Source organism: Taudactylus pleione, unplaced genomic scaffold (assembly GCF_031769625.1).
Source record: "Taudactylus pleione unplaced genomic scaffold, aTauple2 ptg000034l, whole genome shotgun sequence".
NCBI classification, from domain to species: Eukaryota; Metazoa; Chordata; class Amphibia; order Anura; family Myobatrachidae; genus Taudactylus; species Taudactylus pleione.
In genome coordinates this window covers 864874-879796 of record NW_028284436.1, presented here as the reverse complement: position 1 = coordinate 879796, position 14923 = coordinate 864874, and the positions used below count along the sequence as shown (strand labels likewise).

The 14923-nt window shown below is 47.9% G+C and overlaps 1 protein-coding gene across 1 annotated transcript in view; it reads right to left on the bottom strand.

Moving 5' to 3' along the window:
- Positions 1-14923, bottom strand: part of ABCC2 (ATP binding cassette subfamily C member 2) — a 157283-nt gene that overhangs the window by 32624 nt on the left and 109736 nt on the right. Inside the window, exons 23-29 of the mRNA XM_088452208.1 lie at positions 13992-14146; positions 9173-9328; positions 4692-4891; positions 4444-4570; positions 2673-2774; positions 2008-2151; positions 1475-1633 (exon numbers count right to left, since the gene is read on the bottom strand). Of these exons, the coding sequence (XP_088308334.1) occupies positions 1475-1633; positions 2008-2151; positions 2673-2774; positions 4444-4570; positions 4692-4891; positions 9173-9328; positions 13992-14146 (1043 nt within the window). The remainder of the gene's footprint in view (positions 1-1474; positions 1634-2007; positions 2152-2672; positions 2775-4443; positions 4571-4691; positions 4892-9172; positions 9329-13991; positions 14147-14923) is intronic.

Genomic DNA, 14923 nt, shown 5'->3' with positions numbered 1-14923 from the left:
GTGTAAGGGAGATGGGGGGAGTTGTACTGTGTAGCATAAAGTGTAAGGGGGAGGTGGGAAGTTGTACTCTGTGGCATAATGTGTAAGCGGGGAGGGGGAAGTTGTACTGTGTGTGGCATAATGTGTAATGGGGGAAGTTGTACTGTGTGGCATAATGTGTAATGGGGGGAAGTTGTACTGTGTGGCATAATGTGTAATGGGGGGAAGTTGTACTGTGTGGCATAATGTGTAATGGGGAAAGTTGTACTGTGTGGCATAATGTGTAATGGGGGGGAAGTTGTACTGTGTGGCATAATGTGTAATGGGGGAAGTTGTACTGTGTGGCATAATGTGTAATGGGGGGAAGTTGTACTGTGTGGCATAATGTGTAATGGGGGGAATTTGTAATGTGGGCATAATGTGTAATGGGGGGAATTTGTACTGTATGGCATAATGTGTAATGGGGGAAGTTGTACTGTGTGGCATAATGTGTAATGGGGGGAATTTGTACTGTGTAGCTAAATGTATAATGGGGGGAATTTGTAATGTGGGCATAATGTGTAAGAGGCATTACTGCTGTGTGGCATAATGTCATACATGCCTACCCTCCCTGAAGTCACGGGAGGCTCCCGATTTTTCAGGTAACCCCCCGCACCCCCGGAAGGGTAGGCATTTCTCCCACATTCAGCCCACATCCTAGTGAAGTGGGCAGAATAATGAGACTTTTCTTGCGGGCCGGCGGGTTTGCGAGTATGGGGCGTGACTTAATGCTGCAATTCTATAAGAATCGCGTCATTTGGCCCCGCCCCTTTATTTAAATATGTGCCATCTGCGGCAGATTGCAGCGAGGAGACGGGGCAAGCCGTCCGCCCCCAACACCTCCCATCTGCTAAGCCCGGGGAGGAGAAGTCAAATCTCAGTTCACAGACATAGCGGGCTACACACCCGCCAACGCGCTCGCGATCTGGCGGCCGTTTGAGTGAATGACTGATATATCGCCCAGTGTGTACCCAGCTTTAGACTGTAAGCTCCAATGGGGAAGGGACTCGCAGATAATAAAATGCACTTTGGAGTGTTATTCTAATGTGTGTAACTACATTCTTACACCAAATGTTTCAACATTATTTTGCAGTGTGATTGCTGTGCTGCTGCTTGGATCTGGCTCTGTGCATCCTCTACTCTAACATTGAATATAAAATATTACCCCCGTCAGGTTACAGTACGTCTCACTCTAGTGTTTTGCCACTGAATACTCCCCACCTAAATGCTGAGTGGAATTATTACTTCCTACTAGTAACTCCTCGTTCTGTCATTCTGAACCCATAGCTGCACCATAGACCAGTGCATGGCTACATCCAGGCCAGAAATTATTGTATCTTTGCTACATGTCTATATACCATAACTTGCTGTGCTGACTATATAGGGGTCTATACCATAAGCGACTATACCTTATATGATTTAAGCTATAGATAACTTTTCTCCGCTAAGGATTTACCTGAGGGATAATCGTCAGCTTCTTGCGCAAGTCATGGAGGCCAATAGTAGATATGTCCAACCCATCGATGAGGATCTTCCCACTGGCCGATTCGATGATCCGGAAGATGCAATTAGTCAGTGAGGATTTCCCAGCTCCCGTTCTCCCAACTATTCCCACCTGGGGGCGGTATAAACCAGCGTGGCAATCAGACTGGTATCAGGGGGAACACATTGTCACAGTGATCATAACTGTCACAAATAATGTCAATTTAAACTTTCTATCTGTCATTTACCTAACACCCTCTATAAAATGGCACAAGCTGATTGGTTGCTATGGGCAACTCTTCACTTTTTATCTTCAGAAAGTTTGCGTCATCTCCGCCAGAGGGTACGATGACTAAGACGTAGAGAGTTACTGAAACCAGTACCATTGGTGATTTCATTACTCATGGTTACTCTCAGTGCTAAGAGTAATGCCATTGTACTGTGGGAGATACAGGTTTATCTGGTTAGATCAAAAGTTATGCATACAATGAGATCTGAATGATGTACCTTCTCCATGCTCTCCACTGTGCATGATATCCCATGGAGTACTAGGTCTAATTCAGGGCGGTAACGGACCTTGTAGTCGAGAAATTGCACAGCCCCTTTGTCCGGCCAGTCCTGTGGGGGGCGCCGCTGTGCTACCCATGGTGCCTGATAGAGGAATTATAACATAAATTATACCAATGTGCTTTCACACGTATGTGTCATCTAAATCATATCAATAAACACAGCCAGGGCACAGCTATATACTGGGTGGACATTAATAAACTTCCCCTATTCCGAGCCGCCTGTAGCTCGTTCTAAGGACCAGAATGTCACCAAATTTGGTAGGTAGACTAATTAGGACATGGGAAGCAGAATTCCACTGAAAATAATTACAGCAAAAAGGGGAAGTTTAATTACAGCCACTATGTATATATTGCAGCCGTGCCTTCTTTTAGATACAATTGTAAGCACAGAGCAGTTCTACGATGTATCCAAGGGCAAAAAAAAAGTAAATATTATCTGTTAGATATTTAGGATATAGTGAAGAACACAGAAGAAAGCAAGCAAAATAAAGCAATGTATTCAGTTGAAGGGGCAGGAGGACATGTATAAGGCCAAATATTAAAGTGGTTTACAGGTCCACAGTATAACTGGAGATATGTATAAATATCTGAATGAGACCTTACTTCATTCTCCACCGTGATATACTCGTCCACGCGCTCTACAGCGACAATGTTTGTCTCCAGCTCAGACGTCATCCGCACCAACCAGTTAAGGGTCTGAGTTATCTGTTGAAATAACGGAATACTGTAAAGGAGACGTCCTGAAATATGATGCTGCTAATATTCCCAGGAGAACGGACATATAATCCATTAGCAATTTTACCCGTCCTGTTCTATATATGTGTTGGGTGTATTTCCTTTTTCAGATTTAGATCTTAATTATGTATACAAACAACTGGGGACACTGGGGCCTGATTCAGCTTGGATCGCAGTTGCTAATACGCACGCAATTGGCCGATTGTTGCTTCCTGTGCATGTGTATGCATTGCAGTGAGCTAGCCGGCCACTAGGATCGGGACTGCGATCGCAGAGGCTACACAGACCCATCGCAGAGTGATTGACAGGAAGTGCTGATTGTGGGTGGTGATAGGGGGGTTGTCGGCCGAAATCAGGCGTGCCGTTTCAGGGGCGTGCATAAATTAGCCACTGCGAAGCCATAGGCAGTGTGACGTCTCACAGCGTGCGCGGCTGTTAGCAATTTCTGAGTAAGGTCGGGGCTTGAGCAAGTGTGCGTATGGGTCCGATGGTAGTCGATTGTACCGATGGTTTCGCTACTCTGCTAAGTATTACGGATGTGCATATGGTAAAGTGGGCGTCTTTATGTGATGCTGAGTTTGCATTGCGATCGCAGTGGTTTGGATTGCTAGTACAGTTGAACTGAGTGCGTACTGTTAATTAAACTGAGTACAGCGACTCTATGTCCTATAGCCCAACAAATCCTGATTTTCTTTGTGACTGTAACACTATGCAATGGAGGTTCCTGGGAGGTAATGTCTATAAAAGAGGGACATGAACATTTATGGCCTAATTCGCAAGTCCAAAAGCCGCGGTGTTTCAGAATTATCAGCAGACTGCGCATGAGCTGCACCATGAATGCGCACATTGACGGGGACTATGAGAGCGGACGGTTCGCACCATGCGTGGCCAGATCAGTCTGTTCAGGGACTGGTCATTTCTAGGACGCAACTGGGTGGCGGCACAGAAAATATATTATGGGAGTGTCCTGCGCATGTAAATCAGACCTCTGTGCTTGTTTGGGGCATGCACACGGCGATTGGGACGCCTTTGTCAGACGGGTCTTTTGCTCCCAGCATGGGGTAGTTGTCATTTCCGATACCAATGATGACGGCTAAAGCCAGAAAAACTGTGGGCGGAGCGATTCACGCGCCTGAAGCCGGCCGGGTACTCACATAGATGGACAAGGCAGTAAATCTGGCAGCCGCAGACAACCGTAAGTACCGTCACTTTGCGTCTGACTCAGAATAAGGCCCTTTATGTCTATTTACAGTTGAGATGCATTCACCGCAATGCAACTCTATGGGGCATATGTATCAAAGCTTGATGTGAGATATATATCACCAACCAATCAGCTTCTAACTTACATTTTGCAGGCTGTGTTTAAGAAATGATAGTTTGGAGCTCATTGGTTGGTGATATATATTTCACAATTTTTGATACATATGCCCCTATATACGAGAGGATTTGTTTTTTTAATATTGAATAAACATAATTAAATATACAATGTCTTGTATGCACTATATATTTTGCACTCACTATATGGAATAAGGTCACAGAAGATGACAGTGCACTCTCTACACAGAATCCCCACAGTTCCACACGGAATGTCTATATATATTCTTAACAGTTAAGGGAGAGATGAGGATTTGAGACTCACATTGAGCGCTGAGGAAATAGACAGCCCAACAATGCCGCCGTCCACACTGCCACGGGCCAACACCGCGAAGAGCGCAGCGAAGAATACCGTGATATTCCCTACGGACTCAAGACGAATGGCCAGCCACCTGCAGACAATACAGCAGCATAGATGTGATTCTAATGTTCTCCAAAATAAATCTTACCCCCCCCCCCCCATCTGTAACATCAGGGAATATCACAATGTACTCTACACTATGGGAGTACTACCTGTTGGAGACGATCCAGGAATAAACGCTTTTCTGATTGATGTCGATGGTATCCTCGTTATGTTGGAGGAACCTCTGCTGATGTCCGTAAGCGCGGATGACCGACAGGCCGGAGACAGTCTCCCCGAAATGGGAATAGATGGGCGACCTTGTGACCGAATCCAGGCGCCTGAGCTGTCGGGAGGTGCCGACATAAAATCTCTGGAGACAATCAAAAAGAATCCCCATTAGTGCACAGGAATCATTTCACATTCTCTGATCCCCATCTGTAGGTGACATGTCAGCGGGATTATAAATCTATAGACAGGCAATTATTAATACAGAGGTTCCCAAACGCGGTCCTCACGGCACCATAACAGTCCATGTTCTAAGGATATACATGCTTGATCACAGATGACTTTATTGGTACCTCAGTCAAACTGATTTAACCACCTGTGCTCAACCAAGGATATTTCTAAAACCTGAACTGTTGGGGTGCCTTGAGGACCGCGTTTGGGAACATCTGGTTTAATACGTTACGCCTCATTCCTGTCCACAGGTTTCCTGTATTGTTTGGACATTTTTTTAGGACATGTAAAAGCAAAAAAAAAAAACATGCAAAAAAAAGGACTTTGCTGACTCTACATCAGGGAAGAGCTCAGAACCAGTATGGACCTTTGTAACTGAATTTATTTCTTTTTTTCAGTTTCAAGACAGCTACATGGGTAATGTATATCTCAGAGTGCACCCATCACCTACACACATCAGAGACAGACATTGTAGGGTATGAGTCAAATATTCCTAAAGTCATATCAAGTCACTAGGAATAAGTCACCCCACTAAGGCACGAGGCACATCGAGCTGAGAATTGATTTAAAGGCAAAATGTTCTCTATGTGACGTTGCGATATCTGGAGAACCTGGATTGAATTCCATTGTCAGCACTTTGGAAAAGTAACTTCATCTCCATTTACCACGGCAGTGATCCATTCTGTAAGCGTCTGAGGCAGGGTTTCCCAAACGCGGTCCTCAAGACACCCTAACAGTCCAGGTTTTAAGGATATCCATGCTTCTGCACAGGTAATATATTCAAACTGACTGAAGTACTAATTAAGTCACCTGTGCTTAAACATGGATATTCTTAAAACCTGGACGGTTAGGGTGCCTTGAGGATCAGGTTTGGGTACCACTGGTCTAAGGGGTAATGTACAAATATATATCGCAGAATATACTTCCAGGTTCTTTATGGGAGAGGTTACAGGACAGATCGATATCTCTCTCTCTCTCTCTCTCTCTCTCTCTCTCTCTCTCTCTCCCTCTCTCCCTCTCTCCCTCTAAGTCAATGTCTTTCTGTTCTGACGGCTGGATGTGGATATTGTGCTGTGTTCATACAAGTGCCGTTCCCATTGTGGTCGTATCTCTTTATATTGTGAACACAGACAAAAATGTTGAATTAAAACAGAGAAGGAGTTGGTATAATGGTTAAAGCCTCTGTATAGCTGGTGCCAAGTTATAGTGACCTTGGACAAGATACTTTATCTCAGTTACTTCCCAGCTGTGATTCACTAACATGTAGGAAATGATGTACTGCTGAATAAATGACCAGAAAGTTTTAGGATTCTTCTATAGGAGCAGCTCAGCTGCCCTGGAAGCAGCACTTATCATGGTATTGCTAAAACATACTTCCAGTCCTGTTTTTCATCACCAGCACAGTAATGCTTCCCTGACCAGCTACGGGAACAATCACAGCCTTACAGGCTGCAGGATCATTCAGGATTCAAACCACGGTACCCACCAACTTTGCATTGGAGGCATCCGACCTCACCCTCTACACCACAGCTTGAGCCACTGCTGAGTGTGGAAGATTTTATATGGTCACAAGCGATGTGTGCAAATCTCTGTGACAGCTCAATAATTATATTCTTGACAAAGTCATTTGTTCTTTTTTAATTATCAACTTAATAAAAGTCACATATTTTTAAACACATGACGGACAATCTTTTAAATGGGTTGTATACGGGATCCCGACAGCCCGAATCCTGACAGATTTCTGTAAGTATTCTAACCCTTCCTCTAACCCTAACCTACCACTCCTGCAGCCTAACCCATCCCTCCCCCAGCCTAACCCTAACTTTCTCCCTAGTGCCTAACCCTAACCTATTACTCTTGCAGCCTAACCCATCGCTCCCCCGGCCTAACCCTAACCTACCAGTCCTGCAGCCTAACCCATCCCTCCCCCAGCCTAACCCTAACTTTCTCCCTAGTGCCTAACCTACCACTCCTGCAGCCAAACCCATCCCTCCCCCAGCCTAACCCTAACTTTCTCCCTAGTGCCTAACCCTAACCTACCACTCCTGCAGCCTAACCCATCCCTCCCCCAGTCTAACCCTAACTTTCCCCCTAGTACCTAACCCTAACCTACCACTCCTGCAGCCTAACCCATCCCTCCCCCAGTCTAACCCTAACTTTCCCCCTAGTACCTAACCTACCACTCCTGCAGCCTAACCCATCCCTCCCCCAGTCTAACCCTAACTTTCCCCCTAGTACCTAACCTACCACTCCTGCAGCCTAACCCATCCCTCCCCCAGCCTAACCCTAACTTTCTCCCTAGTGCCTAACCCTAACCTACCACTCCTGCAGCCTAACCCATCCCTCCCACAGCCTAACCCTAACTTTCTCCCTAGTGCCTAACCCTAACCTACCACTCCTGCAGCCTAACCCATCCCTCCCACAGCCTAACCCTAACTTTCCCCCTAGTGCCTAACCCTAACCTACCACTCCTGCAGCCTAACCCATCCCTCCCCCAGTCTAACCCTAACTTTCTCCCTAGTGCCTAACCCTAACCTACCACTCCTGCAGCCTAACCCATCCCTCCCCCAGTCTAACCCTAACTTTCCCCCTAGTACCTAACCCTAACCTACCACTCCTGCAGCCTAACCCATCCCTCCCCCAGCCTAACCCTAACTTTCTCCCTAGTGCCTAACCCTAACCTACCACTCCTGCAGCCTAACCCATCCCTCCCCCAGTCTAACCCTAACTTTCCCCCTAGTACCTAACCTACCACTCCTGCAGCCTAACCCATCCCTCCCCCAGCCTAACCCTAACTTTCTCCCTAGTGCCTAACCCTAACCTACCACTCCTGCAGCCTAACCCATCCCTCCCCCAGCCTAACCCTAACTTTCCCCCTAGTACCTAACCCTAACCCTAACCTACCACTCCTGCAGCCTAAACCATCCCTCCCACAGCCTAACCCTAACTTTCTCCCTAGTACCTAACCCACCACTCCTGCAGCCTAATCCATCCCTCCCACAGCCTAACCCTAACTTTCTCCCTAGTGCCTAACCCTAACCTACCACTCCTGCAGCCTAACCCATCCCTCCCACAGCCTAACCCTAACTTTCCCCCTAGTACCTAACCCTAACCTACCACTCCTGCAGCCTAACCCATCCCTCCCCCGGCCTAACCCTAACTTTCTCCCTAGTACCTAACCCTAACCTACCACTCCTGCAGCCTAAACCATCCCTCCCACATCCTAACCCTAACTTTCTCCCTAGTACCTAACCCTAACCCACCACTCCTGCAGCCTAATCCATCCCTCCCACAGCCTAACCCTAACTTTCTCCCTAGTGCCTAACCCTAACCCACCACTCCTGCAGCCTAATCCATCCCTCCCACAGCCTAACCCTAACTTTCTCCCTAGTGCCTAACCCTAACCCACCACTCCTGCAGCCTAACCCATCCCTCCCCCAGCCTAACCCTAACCCTTGCCCTAACCCTAAATCTCCCCATGACCCTAAAATTTACCTCCTCAATCTGTCGGGATTCTGACCATCAGCATCCTAACTGTCGGGATGCTGACTATATCCCTGTTATACAGTGATGGTATTCATAGAGTTAGAATCACTTGTTATGATATACAGCATTAAGGCGGAACCTTAATAGACTCCAATTTGGTAAACTCGCTGCAAATTCTGGCAAATTAATTGCGATCTTGGACTCCATATTGCTGGATATAATACTCGTTTAAGCATTTGAGAGCTTGGTAAATTGACCCAGACAGCAGTCCCCATTGATGATAATAATGTGGGACTTAGTTCTGCAGCTTTAGTTTGTCTGAAGCATGAGATATGTTCAATATATCCTTCTTTAGGCTCTTCTAAAACTGCAATGTGGAAATAGCTGTTTTCATTGTTTGAGGTTTTCTTAAAAGACCCTTAAATGCCTAATAGCTAGTGAGAAAAGATTAGGGGCTGCACTGTCTAGTAACCCAGTGCCCGGTGGATACCCCGACTGTATGATAAGTGATCCCAAATATGCAGGAAAATTCTGCTCTGCCTAATTTTCAGATCTGGATTTGACGCACCAAACCGAGCTGTGATGTGGTTCAACTCGGTACCCTAAAATACGGTTCCGTCAGTTTATCCGAATCTGAACTGCTCACCTTTAATGATACGTTTAAAATACATCTGTAGGTTGACAATGAAGAAAGACAGGTCAAGCTTACCTGAACAAAGTAATAGAAAATGGCCAGTGGTATGATGACGGCAGCAAAGATAGGAGTGGCTATGCAGATCAAAAACAGGGTGCTGATCACCCCCAATACACAGTTAATCCAGCTCCGGAACGACATTGGGATGGTCTCGTCCACAGTAAAGATGTCCTGGAAGCACAGCGTGATACATTTCAGAGAGGTTCAAACTCAAACAGTAATTGCACTGATTGCACCTGATTTGGATGTAATTACCCTCAAATTAAATCTGAAAGTCTGCAGTTAAAGCACATCTTGTTTGTTTCATTTCAAAGCCATTGTGGTGGTGAATAGAGGCCAAAATATGAAAATTCTGTCAATGTCCCAATATTTATGCACCTGACTGTATATTGCAATTTTGGTCCAGCCAGAATGGATGCATCTAGATGCCCTTCACAGAGGGGTCAGGGAGCGGTCAGGGCACATGCTGCCCTGCTTACTCCATTGGCCTGGACCTGCGGGGTTTAGGACTGAGCAGGCAGGAGGAGTGTACAGCAGTGTGAGGACTTGGGCCGGGGAAGTTGGGATCTGTCTGTGATGTGGTGATGGGGGCTGGCTGAGGAAGGTGATGTGGCTGTGGACTGAGGTAGGTGATGGGGCTGGCTGAGGAAGGTGATGGGGCTGGCTGAGGAAGGTGATGGGGCTGACTGAGGGAGGTGATGTGGCTGTGTGCTGAGGAAGGTGATGAGGTTGGGGGCTGGCTGAGGAAGGTGATGTGGCTGTGGGCTGAGGAAGGTGATGTGGCTGTGGGCTGAGGAAGGTGATGAGGCTGGGGGCTGAGGAAGGTGATGAGGCTGGGGGCTGGCTGAGGAAGGTGATGTGGCTGTGGGCTGAGGAAGGTGATGAGGCTGGGGGCTGAGGAAGGTGATGAGGCTGGGGGCTGGCTGAGGAAGGTGATGTGGCTGTGGGCTGAGGAAGGTGATGTGGCTGTGGGTTGAGGAAGAAGATGAGGCTGGGGGCTGGCTGAGGAAGGTGATGTGGCTGTGGGCTGAGGAAGGTGATGAGGCTGGGGGCTGGCTGAGGAAGGTGATGGGGCTGTGTGCTGAGGAAGGTGATGGGGCTGGGGGGCTAGCTGAGGAAGGCGAGTGATGGGGCTTTGTGCTGAGGAAGGTGATGGGGCTGGGGGGCTAGCTGAGGAAGGTGAGTGATGTGGCTGTGTGCTGAGGAAGGTGATGGGGCTGTGTGCTGAGGAAGGTGAGTGATGGGGCTGGCTGAGGAAGGTGATGTGGCTGTGTGCTGAGGAAGGCGATGGGGCTGGGGGGCTAACTGAGGAAGGCGAGTGATGTGGCTGTGTGCTGAGGAAGGTGATGTGGCTGTGTGCTGAGGAAGGTGATGTGGCTGTGGGCTGGCTGAGGAAGGTGAGTGATGTGGCTGTGTGCTGAGGAAGGTGATGGGGCTGTGTGCTGAGGAAGGTGATGGGGCTGGGGGGCTAGCTGAGGAAGGCGAGTGATGTGGCTGTGGGCTGAGGAAGGTGATGGGGCTGTGGGCTGGCTGTGGAAGGTGAGTGATGGGGCTGTGTGCTGAGGAAGGTGAGTGATGGGGCTGGCTGAGGAAGGTGATGTGGCTGTGGGCTGAGGAAGGTGAGTGATGGGGCTGTGTGCTGAGGAAGGTGAGTGATGGGGCTGGCTGAGGAAGGTGAGTGATGTGGCTGTGGGCTGAGGAAGGTGAGCGATGGGGCTGTGGGCTGAGGAAGGTGAGTGATGGGGCTGTGTGCTGAGGAAGGTGATGGGGCTGTGGGCTGGCTGAGGAAGGTGAGTGATGTGGCTGTGGGCTGAGGAAGTTGATGTGGCTGTATGCTGAGGAAGGTGATGGGGCTGTGTGCTGAGGAAGGTGATGTGGCTGTGTGCTGAGGAAGGTGATGGGGCTGTGGGCTGGCTGAGGAAGGTGATGTGGCTGTGGGCTGAGGAAGTTGATGTGGCTGTGTGCTGAGGAAGGTGATGGGGCTGGGGGCCTAGCTGAGGAAGGCGAGTGATGTGGCTGTGGGCTGAGGAAGGTGATGTTGCTGTGGGCTGAGGAAGGTGATGGGGGGCTGAGGAAGGAAGTGGGACCAAGTTCAAATCCACTGGCCTAGTCTGGACTCTCTGGAGGGAGACGCTCACTGGTCTGGACTATCTGAAGCGACTGGAGACTGGTCTCATGCAATTAGCTCTGCAGCTATCTGTGACAGCCCAGCAAGTGAGATTACTCAGTCTTCTGTAGGGGGCTGAAGGGAATTAATGTTTGTTTTTACTTATCTTCTGGCTGTGGGGGCAATGAATCAGTGTGTGTTGTTTTATATCCAGCGGGAGCAATCATTGGAGGGGGGCGCCAATCCCTTAGTTTTCCAGGGGCGCTCAGACCCCTAGATACACCCCTGCCAACACAGGACATTGAATGCAATCTTTCAGATCTGACAGGGTAACACATTCTTCCCTGTAATCAGGGTGGCAAAGATCTCTGAAAGTAGCAGTTGATGACCCATTATATGGTAGAGTGCTCCCTTACAAATTGTAGCGCTCTTCATGGAATAACTATCACTACCTGGTGGCAAAATTTATAACTAATCACTTTTGTTTTTCAATAAATGGCTAGATCATCCTCTAAAGTACCTGCTTTCACTTCACTGTGAGCTTCAGACTTGCTCCAGAGTACTCTAATGGTGCCCACACACATAGCGATCTGCACACGATCAGCCGATGTGTACGATTTCCCTTGAAACTCTCCCCGGTAGCTCTGCACATGATCTCCACACGATTTAGTGTCCAATCTTCATACGATCTCTTCTGCATCCAGACTTTCACAGTGCATCGCCTCTTAGATTGTCAGATCTTCCCTATTGCACGGCAGATCTGACGATGCAATGTACGACCAGCGGGGACGCGCATCGCATCGTGATCGTGAGTGGGGACTCAGGATTTGGCCATATTTTACACGGTCTGTCGTTCCAATGTGTCGGAATCGGCCAGATCGGGTAAAATATCGCTGTGTGTGGCCAGCTTAAGTAACATGAATGCTTTCATTTTAACAACCCTGTATATTTGTTTAATCTAGGATCCCAAGTGTTGGTCGGAATCATAGTTTTGGGAACTGAAAAGAGGCAGATTTTAATATATTACACATCTTACAATCAAGGTACCACAAATTAAATTCTGGAACTCCATTTGGAGCAATAACCCAACAGACTGGAAACCACTTATCTAACTTACTGTCCTGTATGTTTCTGGATTTAAAAATACTATTTTTTTCCAAAAACACATCCATCTATACTGTGTAATACACATTTAGTTTTCTAATTTTCTTTAGCCTATGCTGTTGGCTTTAAATGAACCTTTTGGTCCATTAAACTCATAGGGAATAATTTACCCGCAGTGTTTCTCAAACTCGATCCTAAGAATCACGTATTCCAGACCACATAGCTGGTGCTCTGAAAAACATAAACTGTCAGGGGTCTCGAGGACAGAGGGCCTGATTCAGAGCCGGACGCTCTGAATCAGGGCGTTTTTTTTTTGTTTTTTTTTGGTGCGGCCTCCGGGCCGCTCGCATAGCTGTGGCTTGCGACGAGACCCTTGCAGTAGGGTCTCGTTCCCGCAAGCCCCAGTGAGCTTCTGGCTCTTAATGGAGCCGGAAGCTCTCCACTGACATCACTCGTGATGTCAGTGGGGCCGCCCCCAAACGGCAGGCGTTCCGTCGGGAACACCTCCGTTTGTCCAGCCACCCCCCCTGCCCGCCTCCAAAACGGTGCGAGCTGTCGAGCCGACCCCTTTTGGTGCGAGACCTGGAGCGATGGAGCGCCCGTCGCTAGCCGGGTCTCGCGCATGCGCATGTCGGAGCCGGCTCTGGCGTGCGCTTGCACAGTGGCCAAACATCGTCCCGCTCGTGAGCGGGTCTGAATCAGGCCCAGAGTTTGAGAAACATGGATCTAGTATAAATAATACAGACATTAAAAGTAACTTCAGAGTCCAGAATCTAAATAGACACAAGGAAAACCAAGTTCCTTTATACGGGTCACAGAACTCCAAGATAACTTCTACAATCTGTGTAATCTGCAGTATGAGAAGTAATGTTCCTCCTAAAACCCGGATGCCATGACAGCGGGCTTGTCTTACACCATGGAATCCATCTTTGCTGGCAATTTTAAGCATTAAAGCATGTTATAATTTTTTATAACATCATATGAGTTTTTGCTTTCCCCTTCTTGGGCCTTATTCTGAGTTGCATGCAATGCCAAAATTCACGCTAACGGGCAATGTTTTTCAACTGTGTACATGTCTAAATCGGTAAAAAGTCACACAAGCATCCCATAGTGTGTCTGTACAGAATGGCAGTACGGATCCAGATGCGGGGTCTCAAAAATGTAGTGAAAATGTATTAGGCGTTCCTAATTTCCTGGACCGTGCCTCGGAGGTGGCTACTCAGAAGCACGGAGATGTACCATGAGGCTGATGCAATTTTCGGTGGTGCCTCCGATGGTTGTGTCAGGAGGATGCACCAAGCGGGATTTCAGCATCTAAAGATGGCACAAAGTGGGCGCCCCAGTGCTTGCGCAGTCAGACGCAAGGCTGTACACCAGGGAAGGGCTTATAGCTGTATTAGCATAAAGCCTCAGAATGAGCCCCTTGTGTTTTTAAAGTTATTCAAGTAATCTCCTGGTATTTCCAGTAGTCTGTATGTGTAGCCACCACACCGTTATATATAGGCAAAAGTTTTTGCTGACTCTGGTATACAGTGTCACTTTTTGTGTTACACTACTCCTGGCGGCCTCTTGGTCTGCCTGAGTCTTTCCTACATTGTGTTATATATTGTGTCGTGGACTAACCTTGGCAAACCTGTTCACAATGCGCCCAGTTGGGGTGGTGTCAAAGAAAGTCATCGGAGTGTGCAGGATATTGCGCAGGAGCTGCGTATGAAGTAGCCTCGAAGCGCCGACTGTACCGGCAGCCACCAGAAAGGCCCCAAGAAACACGAAGAAGCCTAGAAAGTACACAAATCACCCATTTATTACCAGCAATACAATTTGCCAGAGGATGGTACAATAAGGGGATAAATAGCAGGACATGGGCATTTATGCCAGAAAGTCACTGCTCGCATCCAATACCCCAACTGTGCAGGTTTTCAGGATCTCCTCCAGATAAAAAAAATTATTGGATACATATATTCACTGTTATCATATGGTGAGACCCAGAAAATCTGTATTTTTAAAGGAGCACTTCCGGTCTAACTTTAAAGTTTAACTGAACTGCTCCTCCTGCTTAGGAATGATCATTGGATACAGGACTCCCGCCAAAAGGACAGGCGCCAGGGCTGTAGGGAGGGGTGTGTAGGTGGTGCCGTTGCCCAGGGAGCAGGGCCCCGGGGATGGCACTGTCAATGCCCCATGGCCCCTGCAACTGGTTTAGCAGAGTACCTGGAATGGCACCCTGTGGACTGCAGCGACATTTCAATAGTGTCTACATGATCAATGTTGACATGCTAAGCTGTTGCCATTATGACCATTAATGAATGTTGCCATATCATATCACATCAATAAAAATATGTTGAAAAACAAAATGGGCTAGCCAGCCAAAGATGTCTGCCAGATGGGGGCTGTGACCTCATTGACCAATAGGATGTGGCAAGCTCTCTTCTTGCAGCTTCCTATTGGTCCACTCAGTCACACCACCATGGCCTGCGTGCATAGGAAAGCAAAGGTGGAGCATGGGAAAATTGTTTTAGCGCACAGATCCCATATATGTTTAACCAAGAGCCATT